At 43.1% G+C, this 27,757-nt stretch overlaps 1 protein-coding gene across 2 annotated transcripts; it reads right to left on the reverse strand.

The window, feature by feature from the left end:
* Nucleotides 1–1,049: 1,049 nt before the first annotated feature.
* On the reverse strand, nt 1,050–24,564 carry GOT2 (glutamic-oxaloacetic transaminase 2). 2 transcript variants are annotated; one of them, XM_049620747.1, is made up of 10 exons: nt 24,356–24,564; nt 12,731–12,887; nt 10,958–11,086; nt 9,905–9,964; nt 8,940–9,101; nt 8,611–8,715; nt 7,364–7,514; nt 6,757–6,922; nt 2,873–3,023; nt 1,050–2,269 (listed from the first exon to the last, which is right to left on the reverse strand). In XM_049620747.1, the coding sequence occupies exons 1-10, from the start codon at nt 24,442–24,444 to the stop codon at nt 2,147–2,149; spliced, it is 1,293 nt and encodes a 430-aa protein (XP_049476704.1). In that variant the 5' UTR covers nt 24,445–24,564; the 3' UTR covers nt 1,050–2,146. The 2 variants fall into 2 exon arrangements, with proteins under 2 accessions (XP_049476704.1, XP_049476705.1); XM_049620748.1 differs by lacking the exon at nt 24,356–24,564 and adding an exon at nt 23,546–24,026.
* Nucleotides 24,565–27,757: the final 3,193 nt, after the last annotated feature.

A 27,757-nucleotide genomic window follows, 5' to 3' on the forward strand; every position in this document is an offset into this window, starting at 1 on the left:
AGGTTTTGGCAGCCAACCTTCAACCTTTCAGCTCCAGACAAGGAGACTTAAAGCAGTTTCTCCTAACCTAGGCAGTTAGTTCCTTTATGGATCAATTAATGTTCATTTTATTTAAAGATATTTCCAAAGACATCCAGTGATCCAGTCCATTCACTTTTCCTTTTACCACTGTGGTGTTTCCATTAGCAGAGGAGCCAAGGGTCAGGAGTGACCTCCCCATGCACTGTGTCCCTCAGGGAGTGAGGAGAAACAAGAGCCCACTTTCCCCTCCCAACAACTGTCAGAACACCGTGGATGGCCTCTGAGCCTGACTCCTGTTCCACTGTCTGTCTGGCCAGTAGCCGTCCCATCTTGAATGGCTCCTAGCACGAAGCAGAGGGGACAGAATAGCCTTGGGTAGGACTGATGCTAAGCAGATGCCACTAGGGTGAGAAGTCTGCTGACAGAGCACATGACTTCAGGCTAAAGGCCCCACACTGGCAATCTATTGCTTGCATCTTGCTTACAAATCATTAAAAAAAAATTGAATTAGTTACCAACTTTTAAGCATCAATTGGCCTCCCATAAAAACAAGGATTTTCATTTTATTAAAAAAACTTAAGACGCACAACCCCAAACTTTTGGTTCTTGCAGTGCTGTCACTTCCCTGCCAGTCAATACCGAGACGAAGGCTGCTTACCAGTCATGATCTCATCTCTAGTTCACACCAGTTTTAATTTACATTCACTGTTTATATTACCTGCTTAGCTCCTGTAGACACCTAGTCACCACTGCCCACCCACCCCCCTTCTTCATCCCTGCTCTATCTATAGGTTCCTTTGAGGTATTCCACACGTCCCCAAAATCTAAAGGATTATACCTGCATTTTCAACATCGCTGGACTGGACATGCCGAATGGCAAGACAAAGACATGGCTTCAGTTTACATTCGGAACAGCTAACACACCCACTGGCTTATGGGCAGCTGAACATGACCGCACACTTCTGGGACACAGAGCCACTCTCACCCTTTCCTCCCATTAAAGAAAAACATAACATAGCAGACAGTGGTTGGGTCTACAGTATCTTTATTTTAAACAGAGAAACCAGGCTGCAAGAAGTCTACGTGATCGGAGCAGATGGCGGTTTTCTTTCCAGAGGGTGAAGCCTGAGCCTAGCTGGCAGCACACAAAGGTTAAAACCAAAGCCCAGATATCCTCTTTCCTGGTCTGCCCTGCATGGCCTGCTCATGATGCGAGATGAGAGACTGCACGACCACACTGGATGAAGCGAGGGGTCCAACTGGGCAGAGGCGACACCTCGACAGGAGACCATCATTGAAGAGGACACGAAAATCAAATGCAGTGACTTACTCTCTGCTATTCTCTGATGAGAAAGGTGAGGGTATGGGATGAACGGTAAAATGTGTTCTTCATTCTTCAAGTAAGTAAATCCTATAGGATGGGGTTGATGATCAATTGAGCAAGAGAAGGTGAAAATCTAGGCTAGTTATAGATCTCTGTGCATAAGGAAAAGAACAGCAATGATAAGGGAGAAGAGAGGAACATTAAAATGCCTGAAAGTATTAAAAAGAAGGGACTTTTCCCCCCCTTAAATAAGACAGGAAACAGTATCTTTTATTTTCCTCGCTGCAATGGCAGCAGACTTGCTGGTTTTCATGAAACATGATTTCTGGAACAAGGTCTGTTGATAAGCTTGCTCAATCACGGGAGGACACGGGACTGACTGCTAATGTTAGAATGAGGTCTTCCCACAACACCTCTTGTAGGTGCTACTCTCGTGCTGGATCTGCAGAGGTGCCCCAACACCATATGGTGTTCCAGTTAAAGCTTCAGAAACATTTCAATGGCACGATCGACAGGTTTTTTTGGGCTTTCTTGTACATGTAAACTCTTGGAACAGCTGGAGTTAAAGCATGAGCAGGAGTTTGGTTTTGAGCCACAAAGTTTCAGACACCAGCCACAGATGCCTCTGCCCTATTTCACTACATGTTCTTCTCTGAGAAACACAATGGTTGAGTGTTAAGTACTGTCTCTGAAAAGAAATGACCTGCTCACCGCCACCCACCCTCCTCCTTCCTCTGTGTGAATCTCACAACAGCAGAGGCTGTAGACAGGAAGGCTGTTCGTTCTTTCTCAGCAGGGAAATTACTTGGTGACCTGGTGAATGGCGTGGGCAAGGTAGCCCACGTTGCCCGAGGTGACTCCTGCCACAGAGATGCGGCCATCCTTTGTCATGTAGATGGAGAATTCCTTGGTCAGCCTCTCCACCTGCAGACAAAAGAGTACAGGAGCACTCCCAGGCAGGGGGGTCTGCCCAGCCAGGTGTGGCACAGTGGCCAAGTGTTAAAACAGGTAAATAACAGAAAACTCTATTTTCTCGTTTAAACCCTATTCCCAGAATTTGGTAGGCTAGTGCAGACGGAGAGACGGACAAAATGCTATCTTAAAGTAGGATGAAGAATACCGAGGTGTGGACAGGCAAAAAAAAAAAAAAAAAAAAAAAAAAAAAAATCAAATCTCATTTCAGCATTTGTAGGAAAGATAGATCCAGAATCCAGCTATGGAACAGCTATGTCTCCTATCAATATTCAGGCTCCTTTTGGTTTGGGAAACCCTTCAGAGAAGCAGCAGTGGTCACAAAAATGATCAAAACGTGCTCTGCTCCTCAGCAGTGTGCAACCTCGTGGGGGACACAGACAGGTAAATGACTAAGAACAAAACAAAATGAATGCTACACTCTTCCTTTACCTAAAAGGGCTTCAAATGACTGTTTTAACAGTAATCTGAACAGCTAAGTGATCTATGAGGAATTCCATCATTTTGCAAAGACTCATCAGTTGGTCAGCTGAGGAGAAACTGGACTCCACTCACCTGTTCAGGCTTTAGTCCTGTGAAACAAAACATGCCAATCTGGTCAGTGATGTGCTGCCAGTTGTGGGAGGAGCCCTCCTTCTTGAGGTTGGAGACCAGCTGAGTCCTCATGCTAATGATGCGGTCAGCCATGCCTTTTACTTCCTGCAACCTGTGCAAAAACCCACCAAGATGCAGCTCAATTCCGGACAAGCACTGACAGACAAGCCACAGCTGACATGAGTATTCCCCTAGTGTGCCTCAATTCTTTGTCCTATCCTGAGTTATATGCTAGTTATAGCCTTCTGTTTTCTATTAGAACACTATTTTGATTAGGCAGCTAAAATGATTAACATAATTGAGTTATTAAGAAAAATGAAAGAACGACTCAAACCTAGGAAGGCTAAAGTTCTCCATACTTTATGTGGGGGCAAAAGTTGTGTTTTAAATAGTAAACTATGACTTTATTTTTAACATGGATGGAAGAAACACTCCTGCGTTTGCAGTTAAGTGCACTGGGAGGCTACAATGTGCCAAGCCATGTGCTAGGTGGTAGGGAGAAAGGGAGGCTTGAGACATAGTCCTTGCCTGTAAATCTTACAACTTGACACTGGGAACAAACCTGGGAACAACCAACTATGGAACGAGGCAAGAGAAGGTAAGAACCCATAGAACAGTGCTGTGTTGAAGGCCCCAGGAAGAGATGTAATTCTATCTGGGTGGCTGAAAGGAGTCCTGATCCACATGGCTCACTCGGTTCTGTACATAATCACTGCTTTCCTCAGAATCTCCTCTTCCCATTCTATTCCTATGGTTCTAGAGGAAATTCTTATCTGTTCTCAGCAACTAGACGACTGTGGAAACATTTATAGTTTTACCCCCAGTTCTTATGTGTTCACATTCTTTAACCACCTACGATGAGGCCATACACAGAACAGATCACAATCGCCAATTAAAGTCAAATGAGAGTCCTAGTCATTTGTGACTCGTTAAACATTTACAATTGGGCACTTGCTCCTAAAACATGGAGTTGTCCTCCCTTGGAAAAGTTGGCAAGTTGGCAACTCGGCACTAGCAGAGTGATTACTGGCTGGAGCTGGAGCCCTGGCCCTTCTAGGGATGGCACTGGGTTTACATTTCCTATGGTTCCATCTCTCCAGCTCCATTTACTTTGAGGCCGGGGTGCTAAAGGCAGGGAGTGTGACCACGGCCAGATCCAGGGCAACTTTGGTGAAGCCCTTCCGTGCTCCCTGCTACCCACAGAATGAACTTCTGACTTCTCAAGATACCAGTGAAGATGCTCCATGATCTATCTGCTCCCACCTTCCCAGCTTTGCTGCCTTCTCCATCCTCCTCCCACTCAGTGTCTTTGCCACAAAAAACCACTTGGGACTTTTGATGCACATCGTGTAATGTGTGCCTTTCTTCATGCACATCTGTCTGGTTTTCATTTACTCTTCATCTCCTTTGGGGGGAAAAAAGCCGCCTTTTCTCTTCAAGGCACAGCCCGCATGCTGCTGTCTTCATTAGGTCCTCCCTCATTTCCCCCTAGAATCGATGGCTGCTCCTTTCATCCGCCTTTATTCCATGTCTCTTTTATCAATGCCATACACTTACCTTTCTCACTGGATTATAAACTCTACAGGTAGAAATGTCTTACTCATCCAGCATACTACCTTTGTCATCTTTGTACACTACAGACTTTCGATGTGTACTGATGTGCACACATTAAAAAAAAAAGCTTAGTATAATTCTAAGAGACAAATCGAAACTAATCCTACAACACGCATATGTAGGAGTAAAATATATAGTAGGTTACAATGATGAAAAATAGTGAAGAAAAAAGCTGGGTTATAGTGACTATATTTACAGTTAATTTTTTCCCTCTCCTAAACTTTCTGAAATGTACTTACACGTTAATGCTATAATGGAAAAAAGTAGAATTTAAAAAGTAGTTAATATTTTGGTAAGCCTTCCATGGACTACTGAACTGAAAGAACTACCCTGAACCAGACTTACTTCAATGTTTCACAGGATTAATTTAAGGTAGAAAGAGTAGCTGTCATGTGAAAAGTTGGGGGGTTGCAGATAAAGTTCCTTGCAGACAGCAGACAACAGATTTAGCTTTTCTCTTCAGGAAGCTACTCAGGAATCAATTCCCCCAATTAACTGGCTACACAGGACAAACTCTTGTTATAACAAATCACATCGTTCATGGGCATCTTGGCTTTTTTTTTTTTTTTTTTTAAGTTTGTTTATTTATTTGGTGGGGTGGGGAGAGAAAACACGAGCAGGGAAGGGGCAGAGGGAGAAAGACAATTCCAAGCAGGCTCCACACTTTCAGCACAGAGCCCAATGTGGGGCTTGTACCCACAAACTGTGAGATCATGACCTGGGCCGAAATCATGAGTTGGACACTTAACTGACTGAGCCACCCAGATGCCCCTTGGTTAATTAACTTTGAATTATATACAGCAGGGGGTTAGCAAACTTTTTATTTTTTACTTTTTAAATTTTTTTATTTTTTTAAAGTTCCAGTACAGTTAGCATGGAAAACTTTTTATGAAGGGCTAAATTATAAATTTGTTAGGTTTTGTGGGCCATTTGCTCTCTGTCACAACTACTAAATTCTGCTATATGGCATAAAAGCAGCCACACGTAATTCATCAAAAATGGGTATGGCTGTGTTCCAATAAAACTTTACAAGAACAGGGAACAAACGAGATTTGATCCACAGAAGTATGCCAACCTCTGATCTAGAGCAAGGTTTTCTAAATTGTGTCAGGACCCATTAGTAGGTGATAAAGTTTTTCTAAATTGTGTGTCATGACTCATGAGTAGGTCATAAATTCAAGGTAGATGGATGCAACTGGCATTCAGGAAATATTAAAAAAAAAAAAAAAAAGAAAATATTAAAATATAACACACAAAGGGGCGCCTGGGTGACTCGGTTTGGTGTTCAACTTTGGCTCAGGTCATGATCTCAGTTTGTGGGTTTGAGCCCCGCACCAGGCTCTGTGCTGACAACTCAGAGCCTGGAGCATGCTTTGGGTTCTGTGTCTCCCTCTCTCTCTGACCCTTTTTTCTTTTTTTTGATTTTTTTAATGTTTATTTCTGAGACAGAGAGAGAGAGACAAAAGGAGAGAGAGGGAGACACAGAATCCAAAGCAGGCGCTAGGCTCTGAGCTGTCAGCACAGAGCCTGATGCAGGGCTTGAACCCACAAACTGCGATATCATGACCTGAGCCGAAGTTGGATGCCCAACCGACTGAGCCACCAAGGTGCCCCCATCTCTGACCCTCTCTTGCTCATGCTCTCTCTCCCTCGTAAAAATAAATAAACATTAAAAAAAATTTAAGTATAACACATGAAGCCTAATATTAAGTTTGGACAACCATGTCAGTTATATATATGTTTACAGGTAATGTGTTCAGAGTCATGATACAAAATATCTGTCTTATGTGGACTGTGGTTAAAGAGATCGAGTAACACTAAGAGCACAGGGGCCAAGAGATTCAGATGGTAGGAAAAATAAAAACTGAAAATAAGCAGAAATACTGATTCGGTGGTAGTTATTACTAGGATTAAGAACCAAAAATATGGTGTTCTTAAAAAAGTTTTCCTATGTAAGGTACTTCAATTTGAACTCAATTTGAGGAGAAGGCAGGTTTACTTAGCATGGAGATAATGGAATAAAAAACCCTGCCATTTCTCAATCATTTGTCTCCAATGTATTTATTTGAAAGTGCTAAAAAAAAAAAATGCCCACTCCTCTCTCCCTTCTCCCTCTTCCATACATGGAGGCTGCGTGATATTTGTATGTCAGTAGTTGCTGATTATAAAGGAGCTTTGAAAGATCAGTGGTGGGACAGACAGATGGCTGGGGAGTGGCAGTGTGCTCTTACCATTGTTTTCGCAGGTCAGGGCTGGTTAGGATGGTCGAGGCGATCCGGGCCCCGTTGATTGGAGGGTTGGAATACATGGGACGGATCAAGATCTTCAACTGTGACTCCACCCTTTTGGCTTCATCAGCATCTTTGCAGACCACAGTGAAGGCTCCCACACGCTCACCTGAGAAAACAAAAAGGGATCCTGTCTTCTAGTTTTCCAATCTAAAATGCTGAAGCAAATCATGATTCAATTTGCTACATGTTATGCTTCCATCAGCAACGTCACAAAAATATGTTATAAATAAAAACCTTTCAACATCCAGTATGGTGACTTTAGAGACAACAGAAAGAAAGTCTGAGAACTCAAAGGTCTCTTAATATATCCAACTTCTTGGCTCATGGAACGGTTACTTCTTGTTCAGAGAAACAATAGTTTTCTCTGCTGGAGGAATTCAGAGACACAAAAGATGACGTGACTAAGATCAGTTAGATCCATGTTACCGGTCTTTCCTCTCTGGGTAACACACACGCATGGACAGGCACAGACACTCTGTGGTGTCCTTTTCCAGCGCTTCTCCAATCTCACTGGGACAGACATCACAGACTGGGGCCTTCCGCTTACCGTACAAGCCCATGTTCTTGGCATAGGATTGGCAGAGACAAACGTTAATGCCCTGTTCGATGAAGTGGCGTACAGCCCAGGCGTCCTTGTTACCATCACCGCTGGCAAAGCCCTGGTAGGCCATGTCAAAGAATGCAAAGAGGTTGTTTTTCTGGGAAGGAAAGAGAAGAGCAAAGCTTTAGGGAGTCCTTCTCAAGACAACCCACATGGCTGCCTGTGCTTATTGGGACGACGTCTGCCTCACATAGAGTCAACACAGTTTTCTCTCCAACTGGCAATTTGGAGATGTTTAATTTTCCTTGAGTTAAGGTTATCATTATATATGTTTTTACTTTGGTGGATATGGTCCCTCAAAAAGACATTAAGAAAAGAGACTCTTAATTTCAGTCTTCCCAGAAAGCTGCTTGATCCAACAGGAAGCTCTTTTCAGGCCCACAGGAGTCTGGGTAATTATTGTGGTCCAGTCGACACAGGACCAGCATCAGCCTTTTCTGGGGCTAATGTAACTCTGGCAGCCTCACCTTATACCCAGAAATCATGGGAAGGCCTCATGAGAACCATCTCATCTTCAAAGTGCTCTCTGAATGTTCTTTCTCTGTCCCCCCTCCCCCACCCCAATCTCATTTTATTTATACCTTAGGTTTGACAGAATGTAAAGAAAGGGAAACCAAAAGAAGTGAAAACGCGGACATAAGGCAAGAGAAATATTTTCCTCCCTTGGAATTTTTTTTTAAGTAAACTCTATCCCCAATGTGGGGCTCAAGCTCTAGATTCTGAGATCATGAGTTACACAGTCTACCCACTGAGCCACCAATGTGCCCCTCCTCCATTAAAATTTTGACTAGGGCCTTCTCTGACAGCTGATGCTGTGAATGGTAATGGCAATGCTGAGCAAACAGGCAAGGATAGGAGGGGACATGAAACAGTGTACAAAAGATGAACAAGTAACAAGGACCAGGGCAAACGACAGACATCCCGGGACCAGTGGGTACCCACTGTACAGGCTGGTCAATGACAAGATTTATCAGAATTCCCCACATCCAGGCTGAGGAACAAAAATTATTTGCAAGCTGCTCACGTATCATCAATTAAGAACTGCTAATTATGCAAATGAGACGTTCTTTCCTGACAACTTAACAATGTGGGCTCAAGGGTAATTAATTCTCATTGTTAAGACTTTGTCAAGGCAAACATCTAAGACTAGTTACTGAACACAGAACTGTCACCAGTCAGTTCAGTCTCCTTACCTTTACCACTGTTGCTATTTCCTTCCACTGCTCAGGGCGAGGGTCCACTCCCGTGGGATTGTGGGCACAGGCATGCAGGAGAAGAACACTTTGCTGTGGCATTTTCTAAAAAGACAACCAACAGATGATTTTGCAGCCCTCAACAAGACAATTTACCTGAAATGCTGTAGGGTCACTATTTTTGATCAATGAAGATAATATGAGCTCTGAGAATTAGCTCATCCCCAGTATTTTAAGTCAGATATTGAGACTGAGATGTGAGGCATCAAATCTCCACAAGGAAGCTTGTTCCTTCACCCCTCTTGCCCTTCAGGGCAAGCCACACTTACCGAAATGTCCTCTATAGCGCCTGTGAAGTCAAAGCCACATGTCTTGGGGTCATAGTATCGATAACCGTGTAGCTGCATGCCAGCGTCCCTGAAGATGGGTGTGTGATTTCCCCAGGATGGTTTGGGCAGATAAACATCTCGGCTGAACTTAAAAAATCTTTGCTAAAAAATGGGATGAAAGGGAATGGAAAAATGAAGGAAAAATAAAGTGACATATTTTATGGAGGAAGACATTTTTCTCTATTTTTCTCTTCAGTTTATCTCAATGACTGAGAGACAGTAATGACTGAGAGATGGTATGACTCAGCATCAAGACTGCCTGGGTTGGAATCCAGGCTCTGACAAGGAAACTGGCTGTGTAGTTAGGGACCTCTCTGGGCCTCACTTTCTTCATTTGTAAAATAGCATTAAATGAACCTCCTTCATAAAGATTAACTGAGTTAAAACAAAAGCTGCTAGTAACAGATATGTGCTCAATAAATTATATTTATTGTTATTATAATTTCTAAATTTTAATTATTTGAGAGAGAGAGAGAGAGAGAGAGAGAGAGAACGAACATGTTCACGGGGAAGGGGAAGGGGCAGAGAGAGACGAAGGGTGAGAGAATCCCAAGCAGGCTCCATACTATCAGCAGAGAGCCTGATGCAGGACTCGAACCCACTAACCGTGAAAACATGACCAGAGGCAAAACCAAGAGTCAAATGCTTAACTGACTGAGCCACCCAGGTGCCTTATTATTATTATATCTTCCTTGTAGTTTTTAAGTACTTTTTTTTTTAAACTTAAATCCAAATTAGTTAAAGTACTTTCATATTCCTTACCCCTGACTCCATTTATCAGAGAATAGGAAATCTTCCAATTATGTGGAAAGAAGTCAGCAAACACACATGCAATAGGAAAACACCCTCCTCCTCAGCTTACAGACTGTCTTACAGCTCTTTCCTGAAGGAGTTTCCAGACTCACCAGAAAACTGGCTCCAATCCTCAAGGCCCCGGTTCCAGAAATGGTCTGCACGGTGACATACTGAAGGAGAGACACCACGGTCAGGGAGGTCCAACACTCGTTAGAGGCCCACAGACACAGAACTGAGGCCAAGCCCACAGAGGCAGTACTCTGTAGTCATTGCCCTTTATTTCTCAGAAGTTGAAGACAATGTTCCAAATGGGCATTTGCAAACCAGAAAACAGCACTAATTGTTTCATTTCCCGATTTGCTAAGAGACAGATTGATTCTCCTTGGAGTTCTCAAAACAGCCACCTCTTCAGTTTCCAACACCTTTGCTGATGGAGAAGCTAATTCCTTAGGGCTTGCTATTAGTATCATATGGTATATGAGAAACTTTCAGGACCCAAACTCGCTCCCCATGAATAAGGGCTAATTTATACATATACCACGGTCACTACATTAAAATGTTCTAGAATTATACAAAATTCAATGTGTCTCTGAACATCAAAGCTCCTTGAAAAGCAAATCAATACATTATAATAATATTGCTACATTTTATTATTTTTTAAAAGTTTATTTATTTTGAGTGAGGAGGGGCAGGGGGAGAAGGAGAGAGAGAATCCCAAGCATGCTCTGCACTGTCAGCACAGAGCCTGATGCGGGGCTCAAACTCACGAACCGTGAGATCATGACCTGAGATGAAGTCAGACACTCACTTAACCGACTGAGCCACCCAGGCGTCCTGTAGTTTGTCCTTTCATTTTTTAAGTTTCTAAAGCATATTCAGTACAAGACAAACATAAGCATACACAGAGCAGTGTCAAATCTTCAATCAAATTACTATTCCATTTTCAGGACTACTGCTGCATTTTTGGGATTGGTGTTATATGAAATCGTTTATTTAACAAGTGCCAACTTACTTTCTAAAGGAGAGATATTAGCAATAGTGTGGTTACTGCAAACAACCATCACACAAAGTGATATATCTCTATTTGTTTAAATTAGTTCACATTTGTTTAAACTGTTAAATTTAAACACAGACTGTAGGATGCCAGAGTCTGCTCTGCTTACCCGGCTACTTTTCAACACTTCATTGTTCTCACCCAGGGCTAGTTCTGCAGATGCCTTACAAAATTCAGCAAGTCCTGCAATGGGCAGGTATTCTTTGTCCAAATTTTTTGCAGCAATCTGGGCCTCTGCCTAGACAAGAGAAAATACACCCGCTTAGTTTCTTCTCCTTACCTGGAATTACTGTGATTAATATTTAATGTTTTATAACTTAAACATATATATTCAATATAAAGGAAGTAAAGCCTTGTTTTTATTTTGGAAGTACTGTCCAAGGAAAAGGGTTAAGTACTACATCTGAAACTAATATTACACTGCATGTTAACTGGAATCTAAAGAAAATCTTGAAAACACAAAAATAAATAAATACAAACTATAAAAAAAGTAGAATACTTAATATTTTATATTGTAGAACAGAAATATTTCTAATTTTTAAAATCATATATATATTTTTTATATGGTTTAGGTTTTTATATGAATGGGTACAGTGTTCTCTTGGTCAATATTTAATATAAAATGGCATTCTTGGAATGCACAAGAACAAGGTTTACGAGCAACACTTAAAACACTTATAAGTAGATATGAGATGATAAAATCAAACTAAATACATAAAAAAGTAGTATTTCAAGGCATACGCCAGTCTCAGAACTTCAAAGCATTAACAGTAACAGCCACGTATCTTCATGCTTTGGAGACGGAGGCGTGGCTGTCCCTTTAGCTGTGTGAGTCTCAGCAAATTAGTAACCTTCCTGAATCTCAGCTGAATGGGGGAACAACTTGAAGGATGTACAAGAGCTTGTGGTGGTGTTCCAGCCTGCAAAATAGCTAATACTTGCTGAGTACTTTAAACTGACTTGCTGAGACCAGAGCAATTTCTGCATGACCTGAGACCCAGCAGCCAGCAGTTTTCAATGGGTCTTCTCCTCACAATTGAGCCCTTTTTTTGTACTCAGAGAGTCATAGAGAGGACACCTAACCCACACTCCCACACTTTTGGAAGAAATTTCTTCTTCCAGTGGTTCATTCAGGCCATGTTCTATTATTTCAGTGGCTCATGAGGGCTGGGCCAGCCTGCTGTATAGTGTGAAGCTCAGATGGTTAGAGAGTTCCTTACCCTCACCTGGAAGTATTCTTCTGAAACGTTCACTCACTGTGCCTGTATGGGGGAATGATGCATCACCACCCCACTTTGAGAACTGACAAAGAAGCATTCATATATCAACAGAGGAGGTGCAGAGGGAAAGGACACTCATACTTTCTTTCAAAAAAACTGTTCTAAGAGGATTATTTAAAGTTATAATGATAACCAATAGAAAAACTACTAATAAAAATACAACAAAAATAAAACAAATTATTCTACAGTGCAGTAGGAAGAAACGACAGAGCATGCCTGTGTGAGAGCTTTATTAAGGCAATCAACATGACAGGAAATGGAAAGTAACCACAGTAACCCTCATCCACAAAGGGCTATTCTTATCACCAAAAGGCAATGTTTAATTCTTCGTCCTTATGTGCACCCTCAGGATTAAATACGAGACGATGCCTGCTTCAGTAGAAAATCACCTAAGTTCAATCTTGAAAAAGACCACACAGTTCCAATCTGTCACTTTTACAGCCAAGGAGACCACAGCAGACAACCTGAGTGATTCAAGCAGTTAGTGCCAGAACTAGAACCCAGGTCTCCCGACTCCCAGTGTGGCGCTCTTTCTGCCACTCTCTAGGAGCTCTCTCCAGTTTACCCACCCTGAGAAGGCAGGAGATGAACGGCAAACTCACCTTCCGGACACTAGGAAGCACATAAGGCTTTCCATTATCGTCCCGGTAGGCACCAACTCCCAGATTCATCTTTTTGCTGTTGGTGTCTCTCTTAAAGGCTTCTGTGACTCCCAGGATGGGATCTGGGGGCCCCATCTCCACATGGGTCCACCAGGAGCTGAAATGGGAAATAAAATGCAATCAGTCATAGTAGCTAGATTTCCATGGCCAGAGACTTCTCAGATCTGCTGAAAATCCACTTCTTTGCAGAAGAATGCAGAAGAACAAAGATTTTAACACAAATGCAAGGAGGAGAAGGTGGATGGGGAGGACAGGGTGCATGTGTAGGCTTTTAAAGTAGCCCACACCTGTCCTGAATTCCCAGGCAAAGAGGGCTATGAGAAACAGAGTGGTAAAAGATGACACAAAAGAAGCAAACAAGGGCAAGAGTATTATGTGATACTGTCCCCTCAAAGGGGCTTGGGTTTTATCTTGTTCTCAAAATTATTAAGGGGTATCTTTTGGAGAACTTGTTAAAAATACAGGTTCCTGGAGTACCTGGCTGGCTCAGTCGGTTAAGTGTCCGACTTCAGCTCAGGTCGTGATCTCACAATTTTTGAGTTCGAGCCCCGCATCGGACTCTGTGCTGAGAACCCAGAGCCTGGAGCCTGCTTTGGATTCTGTGTCTCCCTCTCTCTCTGCCCATCCGTCACTAGATCTCTCTCTCAAAAATAAATAAAAACATTAAAAAAAAAATACAGGTTCCTGTGTGTCTCATCTTGGATATAATGAGAACATGTGGAGTCATTAAAGTTTTGTTTTCTTTGGGTGTGAGGAGGGTTAGGGTTGTTGATCAGGTAAGGGGAGTGGCATGGATAGCCTTGCCTTTTTTTTTTTTTTTTTTTAACGTTTATTCATTTTTGAGACAGGGAGAGACAGAGCATGAACAAGGGAGGGTCAGAGAGAGGGAGACACAGAATATGAAGCAGGCTTCAGGCTCTGAGCTGTCAGCACAGAGCCCGACGCGGGGCTAGAACTCACGGACCACAAGATCATGACCTGAGCCAAAGTCAGCCGCCCAACCGACTGAGCCACCCAGGCGCCCCAGCCTTGCCTTTTTAGAGCCCATCTTCGAGCAAGGTGGGGCACTGAAATGCAGAGTGGTCAGAGTAGAAGCAGAAGGATCACTCACTGCACTGGCTCATTACATGGCCAGAGAGTTAGAGGAGGGCCTGAATGAGGATGGGGCAGTAGGGCTTGAGAGGAAGACAGAATTTTGAGGTATTTAGGAATTAAAAATCAACAAGAACTGCTTGTAACATCCTGATTCCTTCACTACTTACAAAGTTAAAAAATGCTGGCCCACGTTCATTACTCTTTATTTATATGAGAGTCAGGATTTTACCTTAAAAAATTATCTTGTAAAAAAAATTATCCCTTAATAGTCTTGGGGTGGTGGGGGGGGGAGGTCATCCACCAGGGCCAGGTGAACTGTATTGCCAGGGAAGTATACATCTGTCCTCAGTGCCCTGAGGTAATCTCAAGAGGCAACAGAACCTTTTTTTTGGCAATAGAACTTTAAAGCTTTTCTTTTAAAAGTTTATTTATTTAGAGAGAATGCGAGTGGGGAGAGGGGAGAGGGGAGGAGAGGGGAGGAGAGGGGAGGAGAGGGGAGGAGGGAGGAGGGAGGAGGGAGGAGGGAGGAGGGCGGGGGGCGGAGGGAGGGGGGGAGAAGGGGGGGGAGGGGGGGGGGGGGGGGAGGAGGGAGGAGGGAGGAGGGAGGAGAGGGAATATCAGAAGCAGGCTCCACACAGCGCAGAGCCCGATGCAGGGCTTGATCCCATGAACTCTAGATCATGACCTGAGCTGAAATTAAGAGTCTGACACTCAATCTACTAAGCCACCCTAGCACTCCGAGGCAACAGAGCTTTAAATTTGAGGCTTGTTTCTCTGGCTTGTTCTCCACCCCCTAGTGGAGGTTCCTCCACCCCCTTTGTTTCTGTTCCACTTATGGCCAATAAGCTAGTCCTCATTGGCAGCAATGACTGTGAATCTGGTTTTATGATCTGACCATTCAGTAATTTCTGTAAATGGACAGCAAAGATCTATTCTCTGTTGGGTGAGCGATGACACATAATATGGTTTATTGTTTGTGTGATTTTGTTTCTTTTTTTAAATCAGAATTGTGAGGTTTTTATTTGTGTTTATTCTCTGCCTGTTTTAGACCTAAAGAGCTGAAGTTTTTAGACCTAAAGAGCTGTAAGATCTCTATGTGTCTGTAATTCAGAAAGCCTTTTTTGTTTTGCTTCTGAGTGTCTGAATGTGAAATGTTTTCCAGCTCTGGAGGGTACTGATAAATTGGATTATAAAAATCTCAAAGGCACTCTGTTCTGATTGTGTTATAGGGACTGAATTCCTATTACTTTAAATGTGCTAGACAAAAGTTTTTTCTTAAAGAAACTAACTCAGAAATGTTTAAAAAATTCAAGTTCACATAAATGAGATAAACCTTTGAGACTAGTTTAACTGATATAATAAAAGTAGCTATGTCTTCTAGGGTGCCTGAGTGGCTTACTCAGTTAAGTGTCTGACTCTTGATCTCAGCTGAAGTCTTTATCTCAGGGTTGTGAGTTCAAGCCCCTTACGGGACTCCATGTAGGGTGTGAGGCTTAGGAAAAAAAAAAAAAAGCTAGGTCTTTTATTTAGACACAAGCATACATTTTATTCTATGTGGCTTTGTTTTTCCTAAACTTACATTGGTTTACTCATACTATACACAAAGCATTCCTAATATAATGTTTGAAATTATGAAAAATCTGAATTTGTGTTCAACTAATTATTCTGACATATTTTCACCTCATACCTGTCAGAATGGCTAAAATCAAAGACACAAGAAATAAGTGTCAGCTAGGATGTGGAGGAAAAGGAACCTTCATGCACTGTTGGTGGGAATGCAAACTGGTGCAGCCACTGTGGAAAAGGCTATGGAGATACCTCAAAAAGTGAAAAATAGAGGACACATGGCTGGCTCAGTGGGGAGAGTATGTGACTCTTGATCTTAGGGTCATGAGTTTGATCCCCATGTTGGGTGTTGAGAGTACTTAAAGAAGAAAACAACAACAAAAGTTAAAAAAACAAACACATAGGGGCGCCTGGGTGGCTCAGTCGGTTAAGCGTCCGACTTCGGCTCAGGTCATGATCTCATGGTCCGTGAATTCGAGCCCCGCATCGGGCTCTGTGCTGACAGCTCAGAGCCTGGAGCCTGTTTCAGATTCTGTGTCTCCCTCTCTCTCTCACCCTCCCCTGTTCATGCTCTGTCTCTCCCTGTCTCAAAAATAAATAAACGTTAAAAAAAAAAAAAAAATAGAACTGCCATATGCTCCAGTAATTCCACTATGAAGTATTTACCCAAAGAAAACAAAAACACTAATTTGAAAGATATATGAACCCCTATGTTTATTGCAGCATCATCATAATAGCTAAGATAGAAGCAGCCCAAGTGCCCATCCACAGATGAATGAGAAGATATAGTATACATACACAACGGAATATGACTCAGCTATAAAAAAGAATGAAGTCTTGTCATTTACAACAACACAGATGGATCTAGAGGGCATAATGCTAAGTGAAATAAGCCAGTCACAGAAAGACAAATACTGTATCATTTAACACATATGTGGAATTTATGAAACAAAATAAACGGAGACCAACAAAAAACCAGACTCTCAAATATAGAGAACTGATGGTTTCCAGAGGGGTGGTGGGTGGGGAATGGGTAAAAACAGGTAAAAGGGATTAATTAAGAGCCCACTTAGATTGATGAACACTGAGTAATGCATAGAATTGGTGTACCCTTATGTTGCATAACTGAAACTAATATAATAATGCTGTATGTTAATTATACTTAAACTAAAAAAATAAAAAATTATGTATCGTTTTTATTAACTTTTATTAGTAGGTTAAATTTCTTAGAATGGTTTTAGATTTACAGAAAATTGAGCAGCTAGTACAGAGTTCCCACAACTTGCCCCCCAACAGTTTCCTCTTACTACTAACATTTTATATTTGTAGAGTACTTTTGTTACAATTAATGAACCGACACATTAAGCCCACAATTTATTTAGATTTCTTTAGTTTTTACCTAATGTCCTACTTCTGTTATAAAGTTCCACCCAGGATACCATATTACATTTACTTGTCATGTCTCCTGAGGCTTCTCTTGGTGATGATAGTTTCAGACATTCCTTGCTTTTTTTATCACCTTGACAATTTTGGGGAGTACTGGTCAGGCATATTGCAGGGTACCCCTCTATTGGATTTAATATTTTTCTCATTAGACCGGAGTTATGGGTATTTAGAAGAAAAATAATGTATTTTGTAATGTGTTAGCTTGAAGACAATTCCCAAGACCTTTAAGTAACTTAAAATCGTGGACTAATTTAATTATGAGTTAAAGGGTTAATCACTGGATTCTTAGACAATTTCTAAGAGAGGATATAGACACATTTATTACTAAACATAATTTAAATTTCATATACTTTTACTTCTTATTTTTACATAGGCTAGAAGGCTATAGCTTTGGGTCATTTTCGTAAGCATGTTGTTGCCATTTCAAGAAAGCGTAGGGGTGCCTGGGTGGCTCAGTTGGTTAAGCATTCGACTTCAGCTCAGGTCATGATCTCAGTTCTTGAGTGCCAGCCCCATGTCTGGCTCTGTGCCGACAACTCAGAGACTGGAGTGTGCTTCAGATTCTGTGTCTCCCCCTCTCTCTGCCCGTTCCTCGCTCATGCTCTGTCTCTCTCTCTTAAAAATAAACATTAAAAAAAAGAGAGAAAATATATAAAAGAAAGTATAAAAGGGATATGTGTGTGGCTACAGAAGCTGAACTATGTGCACCCACTAGTCTGCTAAAATGCTTGCGCAGGACTGGCATCAATGCCCGCCCCCTCAGTTTTGTCCGTGAAATGGAAGGTACTTTGGCTAAAAGTTATTTTTGTAAAGTTTACTTATTTTGAGAGAAAGAGTGGGGGAGAGAGAGGGATAGAGAATCTGAAGCAGGCTCTGCAGTGAGACAGACATGGGGCTCGATCTCACCACTGTGAGATCATGACCTGAGTGGAAATCAAGAGTTGGAGGCTTAACTGATCCAACTACCCAGGCATCCTGGCTAAAAGTTATTCAAAAAAAATTTTTTTTCTTAAACATTTATTTTTGAGAGACAGAGTGAGACAGAGCATGAGTGGGGGAGGGGCAGAGAGAGGGGGGTACACAGAATCCAAAGCAGGCTCCAGGCTCTGAGCTGTCAGCACAGAGTCTGACATGGGGCTCGAACTCATGGACTGCGAAATCATGACCTGAGCCAAAGTCAGACGCTTAACCGAATGAGCTACCCAGGTGCCTCTAAAAGTTATTAAAAAAAAAAAAATTAATATTTATTTTTGACAGAAAGAGACAGAGACACACACACGGCATGAGTGGGGGAGGGGCAGAGAGAGGGAGACACAGAATCTGAAGCAGGCTGCAGGCTCTGAGTTGTCAGCACAGAGCCCAATGTGGGGCTCAAACTCATGGACCGCGAGATTTTGCCCTGAGCCAAAGTCGGATGCTCAACTGACTGAGTCACCCAGGCACCCCTAAAAGTTATTTTTAATGAGTGGTTGAGACTATACTCAGATCAACTGTGACAAGAGAAGTACAACTTTGTGTATGTTTTAGTCTTTCAAAGAAAAAAAAAGTCATGTTGTTCTAAAGCTGTGATCTTTACACATTTTGGTCTTTGGATCTGTTTTTCCTCTTAAAACTTGTTGAGGGTCTGAAATAGCTTTTATTTATGTGGGGTATAACTACCAATATTTACTGTATCAGAAATTAAAACTAAGAATCTCTTATACTAGAGTATCAGCTTGTTCCAAATATGAAAGAGCATATAAGGACAAAACTTGCAAAGTGAATTTTGTCTTGATTCATAAAAACTAAGTCTGAAAAGAAGCTAAGAAATGTGTTAACATTTTTTAAAAGTCTGCTTATTCTTCCTTGGTTCAGTGATTAATGACTTTATAATATAAAAGGTTATTTTCTACCTTCTGTGTTATATGCCTATACAGTGGAGATTCTGTGTTTTACCAGAATACTTCTTTATGCTTTATGTTGATTCTTATGTCCAAAAACAAAACACAGTTCCTCATATATGAAGGAACTAAGGTTCTTTACAATCATGGTGTATGTTTAATTCAATATTTTCTCATTTTAATTAAATAGGTAAACAATGATTAATTCTCAGATACTCAAAATCCTATTTTAATCAAGTGACCAAATATCACCTAACAATTTTTTTGATCTGGCCTTCTCAAACTGAATCCTAAACATAGAAAACATAAAACTTCCAGGCTATCTTTCATCTAAACCTACTGAGAGATTTTTTATTTTTATTTTTTAGCTACTGAGAGATTTTTTAAAAACTATTTTATTTATTTTTGAGAGTGTAAGTGGGGGAGGGGCAGAGGATCCCACGCAGGCTGACAGTAGCGAGTTGACGTGGGGCTTGAACTCACAAACCATGAAATCATGACCCGAGCTGAAGTTGGACGCTCAACCAACTGAGCCACCCAGTGCCCCACTACTGTGAGATTTCTAAGAGTGCACCCAAGAAGCACCATCTATGTTTCTAACACACACTCTCAGCAGCAGGATGCATTAATGTATCAAAACTGAGGTTTTACCTCATGGTAAATTACTGCTCTGAAAAAAAGATTACCCCTTTTCTTCAGGATAAATTAGCAAAAAGCTCTTTACAGATTCAGATTACAGAAAAGTCTTTATGATTGTCTAAATCAATCACTGAGAATGTGCTATGTGCTAAGAGCTGGGAATATCAGTGAGAGTAAAACAACCCCTGACTATCTACCACATTAGCCCAGTGGGGTGACCTGTAGGCAGGCTGGGGTCGGAGGATGACCTTCAGCGATAAAGACAGGCTCAGAGCACAGAATATTAGTTTTAAGAGACCGAGGAGAGGACCTAATAACCTGGGAAAGGGGGAGATAGTATAGGCTTAGAAGGCTTGCAGGAAGAGGTGACACATGAGCTAAGTGCTACCGATGAGAGGAGGAAAAAGGCGAGGAAAAAGGCGTTCCCAGCAGAGGCATAAGAAAGGCTAAGGGTGAAAAAGAGCTGGGGGCAGAGGGGTGGCAGGGGGAGTGCTGCAGGGAAAGGTGAAAGCTAGGGAAGCAAGGTTCCAAATTACCCAGGTGAAATAGCTCAATCTCAACCAAATGTTTCAGCACAGCACAGTGAAAGTTCTCTACGGTCACCACGCTGACAAGCTCAGTGAATTATTCAGAATTTCTTTTCTGAAAATGATTCTCTTGAACTAGTCAGTGGCCAGTCAGCACTCGTTCATTTCATTCGCCACGAGGCACCCTGCATGGCTCAGCACAGCATTACAGAGTTAAATTTATGCTCTCCTGACAAGTTGAAACTGCCTCTGTATTAATAGCTGTAACTGTGACATATAGTTAATTCTGTTATCAAAGGGTAGATTATTCCATTTTTGGATTTCCCAGACTTTTATTAGCCTGCCTCGGGTAATGTCAGTACTCGGCAAACTGCACGGATTCAAATAACAGCTCAGCTGCCTACAAGCCTGTGTGCGCACAGGCAAGCCAATTACATCTCAACCTTCCTTATACATGAGCACATAACAGTACCCACCTTACAGAGTTGTTATAAGGATGAAAGGAGTTATTAAATATAAAACACTCAGAGCCTGGAATAGGATGAGTGCTTGCTGTTCACTGGTATCATTGCTACTAAATCATTCCTTCTATGCTTCTATTCTACCGTGCCAGTATGGAGCCTGGCAAGGCAAGTATGTAGATAATTCAAGAAGGAAATGGTCATAATTTTATGACCAAATACAGGTCTTTCTTGCTTTTCAGTTATTTGTTTAAAATGTTTATTTATTTGAGAAACAGAGAACATGCCCGAGGGGCAGAGCTAGGAGACAGAGAATCCCAAGCAGGCTCCATGCCACCTTGGAGCCTGATGCATGGCTTGAACTCTCAAACCATGCGGTCATGACCCGAGCCAAAACCAGGAGTCAGATGCTTAACTGACTGAGTTACCCAGGTGCCTCTTGCTTTTCAATTACTACTAGTTTTCCTACAGTTTTGAGAGACATTATCATTACCATCCATCTCCCTCATTAGCTTTACTGCCAGGACTCAAAACCCCTCTGTTCTTTTTCATTGTTGTAGGCTGCTTAGTTGTTCCCGTACCTAAGCAATAGTAAGAAACAGATACCTTGAAACAACTTCTGACCTGGGCCTGAAGAAAACTTCCTTTATTTCCTACCCACAGTTTAGACCCTGAAAGCTTGCAGCCACCTGCCTGTATATATCCCTGCCATTAACTGGTGAGTGAAAGGAATACTTTGAATGTCAAAGACCTATTATAGAAAACCTGCAGGAAGCAACTGTCATTTCAAAACAGATGTCTTGGTCTCTAAGGCCTTTAATCAACAATGACAGGACTGCTGCCCCAAGCCACAAGGACAGAAGGTGCCATTCTTATTAAATGATGTGAAAAGCACTTATTCATCAAGTTCTTTACAAAGTTTATTGAGTACAGAGATTCTCTGAGAAACCAAAGCCTCAAGTCTTCTGGCAGGGATCTGATCAAGAGCGGAATCTTTCTTTTTCTGAGCACATAACAGTATATATGAGGCACCCAGACGCCTCTGGAGTGTATCTTTTAAGAATTCTAAAAGCAACTACACCATATTGAATCTTAATCTAAATACAGGAGCATGGATACCCAATTTGATTAGTTCTACATTAGTAATCATGTTCAGAACCTCTATGCCCTTCATCATTCCCTTCCTTAAAACTGTAAAGACTATACCCACAATGTAAGAACCATGATGTTTTCAAGGGACAGTACTAGCTGAAAACAAGAGTGCTAGGGACAAAACTGATGCTGATAACCTGTGGCCTACAAAGTGATTCCTACAAATGTACTTTGGACAAGTGCAAAAAACCTCAGCCATTGAGCAATGTTGGCTAACAAACCAAAAGATGTTAGGTACAAACTATTCAGATAAGCTTTTCTAAATCAAATGTCTTGTAATTTTCCTGGGAACCCACCTGGCGCTTTAAAATTAAAATAGCTTAGGGGCGCCTGGGTGGCTCAGTCAGTTAAGCGGCCGACTTCAGCTCCGGTCATGATCTAGCGGTCCATGAGTTCGAGCCCCACGTCGGGCTCTATGCTGACAGCTCAGAGCCTGGAGCCTGTTTCAGATTCCGTGTCTCCCTCTCTCTGACCCTCCCCCGTTCATGCTCTGTCTCTCTCTGTCTCAAAAATAAACGTTAAAAAAAAATTTAAAATTAAAATAGCTTAGGGACACCTGGGTGGCTCAGTCGGTTGAGCGGCCGACTTCAGCTCAGGTCATGATCTAGCGGTCCGTGAGTTCAAGCCCCACATCAGGCTCTGTGCTGACAGCTCAGAGCCTGGAGCCTGCTTCGGATTCTGTGTCTCCCTCTCTCTCTGCCCCTCCCCCACTAACAGTCTGTCTCTCTCTCCTTCAAAAATAAATATTAAAAAAACTAAAAAAACTAAAATTAAAATAGTTTAAAATATATAGTTTAAGAATAGTTAAAAAAATGTTTTCCTTCACATTCTTATTTTATTTTGAATTGTGGTGCTCGATCTCACAACTGTGAGATCACAATCAAGAGTTGGTCACTTAACCAACTAAGCCACCTAGGCGCCCCCACATTCTTATTTTAAAATAAGAAGAGAAGTTAATTAATTTGCTCAAGATCACAGAGTTAAAAATGGGAAAGATTAGTACAATTTTGATCTTCTAGCTACTGGTTATTACACAACTACCACACACTGCCTTTCCAAAGGGTCTCGTGATACTCCTTCAGTTATTTCACAAAAAATTAAATAATCAGAATTAAGAACAGATCATTATAGGCTCTATTACCCAATTAAGTATCATTGCTTAAACCTGAACAGCACCTCCTCAACTACAGGCACTCAACTATTTTAAGGCTTTATATCAGGGAACAAAGTAGGTAAGGTCTCTGCCCCCGTGGAATGTACATTCTAATTGTGAGAAGACTGAAAAGAAAAATGAGTCAGCCACTCAAACTCAAAGAATGACTAAAAGGTCACACCCATAGGGATTTTCACCAAGCACTTTAAGTAAGCTTTAGGACACGCAGCCAAATTTATAAAACAATAATTATTTTAAGGTTACTACAATGTTGAAAGACTTTCTCTTGCCCATCGTTTTAGGTACCCCTTTCCAAACTGGCTGCGTGAATGATAACCACTCCCTAATTCTGGCTCACTAGGTAGCATGGCTTAAAAAGCACACCTTGACATAGGGCCAAGGAGGAGCCAAATCTGGGAGAGAAGGAGCAGTGAAAGCCCAGACAAAATTGTACTGCCAAGAGTGCGAGGCTCCGTAAGGACACACTTCTGCTGACTTGAAGACAACGCGCATACAATCAAAGGAAAGGCCAAGGCACATAAAAGAGGCCAAGGCTTTGCTCCTTGTAGTCAATATCTAGCTGGAGGTGGGCTGGAGACTAGATTCATTAGGTGGTACTTAAGGATCCGGTCCCAAATCGCCTTCTTGAGTGAATCAATCGCCTGGCTCAGGTCTCCACTAGGAAGGAATTACTAATTCGCTTTAAACTCCGTGCTTTTTAGTGGCAATACTTAGCACGCAGGGCTTAATGACATATTTGTAATTTTTTGAGTGGCACCTGTTTCCCCGTCAGGCGTGTTCACCGCAGCCTCCATCGTTAGCATCGGGTCTAGTACCTGGCTCATAGCTGACGAAGTATTTACTGAATGAGAGCAGAGCGAGGTGGAGAGGAAGAACGGTGACTTCTCTACAATCAGACCCCCTAAGGGCAAACAAAACGGAGGTGAACTACACCTCTGTTCTTTTCCAAGCAAAGGGGTCACCGGCGACATAGGCGCTAACGCGGATGGGAGGATGCCGCCCGCCAAGGTCAGGGGATGCAGAAAAGAAAGCTGGGCTGGAAAGCCAGGGCCTCGGCGGGGTACCTTCCTCTCGAGTACTTCCTACTCCCAGGCCCACGACCGGCAGTACGCCGCGGCCCTGCCAACCCTGCTTAGGCCGGAAGGCGGACACGATAGGTGAGCCCCGCCGTTCCCCAGGGCAGCCCATCAAGGGCACCCGCGCCCCTCCGCGCCGCAGCCAACCGGTGCGAGGCAGCCTCGGCGGCGCAGCCAATGGGCGCCAGGCCGGCCGGGCCCGGCACCTCAGCCCCGCTTGCTCTCCCCTCGCCACCCCACCCCCACCGCGCCGAATCCGCGTCTCGTGACCCCCCACCCTTGAATGGAAGTCCGGGTGCCGTAGAGGGCCACACTGCCTAACCCCGGGGAACGCGCTGACACGTTCTCCTGCAGTCCTGGGGGCAAAGGAGAGGGTTACTTTGAGGCGCCGGCGCTCAATTTTCAGCGACCAGTGAGGCCGAAGGGGTGTCAGAGAAAGCATGTGTGTGGTGCTTGCGTCTGGGGGGAGGGGGGATATGTCCGGGGGGGCCCGCAGCCCGGCTGGGCAGGCCTGTTGTCCCCAGCTCCGTCTCCGTCTGTCCTGCTTACCTGGCTCTGGCAGAAGCCGCGGCAGCGAGGCCCGGGTGGAAAGCGGCGGCGACCCCGGACAGGACGCGGCCGGTGTGCAGCAGGGCCATGGTGGGCGGCGAGAAGGCAGTGGGTAGCTGCAGGACGGAGCGGAGGGCCAACGGGCGCACACACGGAGGCGCGGGCTGCTTCTGAAGGTAAGGACAGCGACTTCCCGGGGGCGGCTAGAGCGGCCGCCCGCCGGTCTGAGCCGCGTTACAGCGCACCCTGGCGGCCGGAGCGCAGCGGCGAGGCCAAGGCTGGGCGGTGGGTGGGCGGGGCGGCCCCCGAGTCTGCACCACGCCCCTCCAAGCCGACTCCGGCCACGTGGTTCCGGAGAATGGTGACGACACCATATATTAAGGTTCAAAGAGCTTGAATACCTTTTTCGTTTAATCACCGTGGACCGGACAGTGGAGGTAGTTGCTTTTATGCCAGTTTGAAACATGAGAAAATTTAGGCTGGTGTAGTTGAAGTAGTTTGCCTACAGCCATACATCCAACTGAGTATTTCGCTAAGTGCGTATCACTTCACCTTCTTCCCGAGTGTGTGTGTGTGTGTGTGTGTGTGTGTGTGTATTTAAATCTCTGTTTGTAGAAGATAACAGCCCTGTCTCGTGGGGTATTTGTGAGGATTAAGTGAGATTAGCCGCTTATGTCTAAAAACAGGGCTTGGTTTAGTAAGCAGGAGATAACCTGTGGTTGTTAATGACAAACTTGTGTTTGTCAAATCCTGCAGTTGTGTGTGGAAGGGAATTAATCACTTTTAAAGGAAAAAGTGAATAAATCTGAGATCTCAGAAGTTGAATGATTCAAACAAGTCTACTCTAAAGAATGGCCATTTCTGGACGCCTGGTTGGCTCTATGGTGGAACTTGCCACATTTGATCTCAGGGTGGTGGGTTCAAGCCCCACATTAGGTGTGGAACCTTCTTTAAAAACAAACAAACAAACAAACCCCTGCAGAAATGGCTAAAGAATGGCTGTTTCTTTGACACTTCTCTAACCCCAACAGTGTCCCTTGCTGATGTAATTTATCCTCTGTGGCATCTCATTGCCTGAATGAATAAGTCCAAATACCTATCTAGGGTCATATTGTAGGCCCTTCCCAGTCTAACCCCAACTGTCTCAGACTCATCTGCTCACTCTCTGACCTCAACTTATGCTCCCACAGGCCAAGTCTTTTGATTCCACCACTACATTTGCTTCTTACAGCTGCTCTGACAAATTACCACAAACTGTATGGTTTAAAACAACAGAAATGTATTGTTTTACAGTTCTGGAGGCTAGAGACCCCAAATCGAGGTGTCAGCAGGGAGTCCCTGAGACAGGAATCTGTTCCCTGCCACTCCCAGCTTCTCGCAGTTGCCACAAGTCCCTGCCAGCAAGCAGTTCCTTGACTTGTAGACATATCACTCGGTCTCTGCCTCTGTCTTCACATGATGTTCTCTCCCTGTGTGTATCTCTCTGGTTCTCTTCTTGTAGGACACGGATCATATTGGATCAGGGCCCACCTTAGTGGTTTCATCTTAAGGTGATTACATCTGCAAAGACCCAACTTGCAAATTAGTCACATTCACAGGTACCTGGGATTGGAACATAGATTTTGAGGGGATGCATTTCATCCCATAACCATCACTATTGTTAAGACCCAGCAATTATACTTCCAGCTATAGACCCTAGAGACCTCGTACATATATAAGGATGTTAGTGAAGCATTGTTTATGAACAAAAAATGCAGGAAATAATCTAGTTGCTCATCAATAGGTAAATAGATGTGCTGTTATACTCACATGATGGAGCGCTGTAGAGCTACTGACATGAACGAACTCAATTTATAGGTATCAAAATCGATAAACCGTAAAAATATTAAAAAGCAAGTTGCAGAACTATAGGTTAGTATGGCACCATGTAGATAAAATTTTAACATTCACAAAATCATTTCATATATTCATTTGTAAATGTATGTAAAGTTTGAAAAAATACTCCAAGGATACAGTTCAGTACAGGATCAGGCCCTTGTGGAGGGAATGACACAACTTTGTCATATTTGTCTCATAAAAAATTACAGGTAATATTAACAATGGTCATCATTTTGGGTGTGTATCTTTGTTATACTGGTCTCTGTGAAATATATATATATTCAAGTTTCTCATACAACAGCTGATTTGAGTTACTGGTAGGAAAGACAGATGGGAAAGGACAGACCTTACAAAGTAGGGCAACTAGGTAGAAAGAAGGTTGACACGGTAACCCAGGGAAGAAATTCTGATTGTCTGAGTTCAGTGCAAGTGGCAGTGGTTGAGAAAAGATTACAGATCTGGGATATATCAAGGAGGTAGATAAAAAGGGTTTGGTGATTAGATGCAGGGAGAGGTGGAAAAGGGGTCTGAAATAATGGCCAGTGTATCAGTTAGAACTGGGGTTGTCTGCAAGTCATAGCGACCCCAAATAATTGGCTTAGACAAGATGAAATTTACTTGTATGACTTAAAAATCTGGAAATAGGTAGTCCAGGGCTGGCATGGCATTTCTGCCTCACAAAGTCCTCAGGGACCGAGGTACTTCCAGCTTGTGACTCTGCCCTCCATAGTGTGGCGCTCAACCAGTGATCCCAGGTAGTAGCCACATGTCTCCATTCCAGCCAGGAGTCTAAAGGAAGGGGCAAAGATAAAAGTGCAAAGGGTCCACACTAGCCATCATTTAAAGGAGCTAATAGGAGGCAGAACGTGGCAAAGATCAGATGGAGGAGAGGGAGCCAGCAGAGGGCCCAGGAGAGAGGACTCGTTCCAGTTGTAGAAATCAGAGAGCTATCTGGTCACCAGGGATTGACAAAAAGCTTTGCTGGCAAATCAATAACTCCTCTCAACCAAAAGCGCCACATTGTCTACTCCAATAGAGTGTAGAAACTTATAGAACTCTAAAAACTGAAAGGGCTTTTCAGAGCTCATTTAGGACAGTACTTCTCACACTGTAGTGTGCATCAGCACTGCCCAGAGGTTTGATTAAAATGCAGATTCTGATTCAGCAGGTGTTGGGAGGAACCTGAGATTCTGCTTTTCTAATAAGCTCCCTGCTGCTGGCCAGTAGACCACGTTTTGAGTAGCACAGATCTAGACCGTACCTTGCCAGCCCTTTATAGGTATCACAGGAAGCTTGTGTCTCCAACTCCAGACTTCCTACTATATATATGGAAAATCTGAGGCCAGAAGAGGGAAGTATTGCATAAGGTCACACGGCCAGCTGGGGTTTGAGACTAGAATCAAAAGCACAGATGAAAGATAGATTCCTTTGTACCTATTTCAGCACGACTTGCAGGTATTTCAGAGGATCCTTGTTCTGCTCCCCGCCTGAGTCAGCCCCTTGGTGGCCTTTCCAGGAATCCTC

This window comes from Panthera uncia, assembly GCF_023721935.1.
Source record: "Panthera uncia isolate 11264 chromosome E2 unlocalized genomic scaffold, Puncia_PCG_1.0 HiC_scaffold_19, whole genome shotgun sequence".
Lineage (NCBI taxonomy): Eukaryota > Metazoa > Chordata > Mammalia > Carnivora > Felidae > Panthera > Panthera uncia.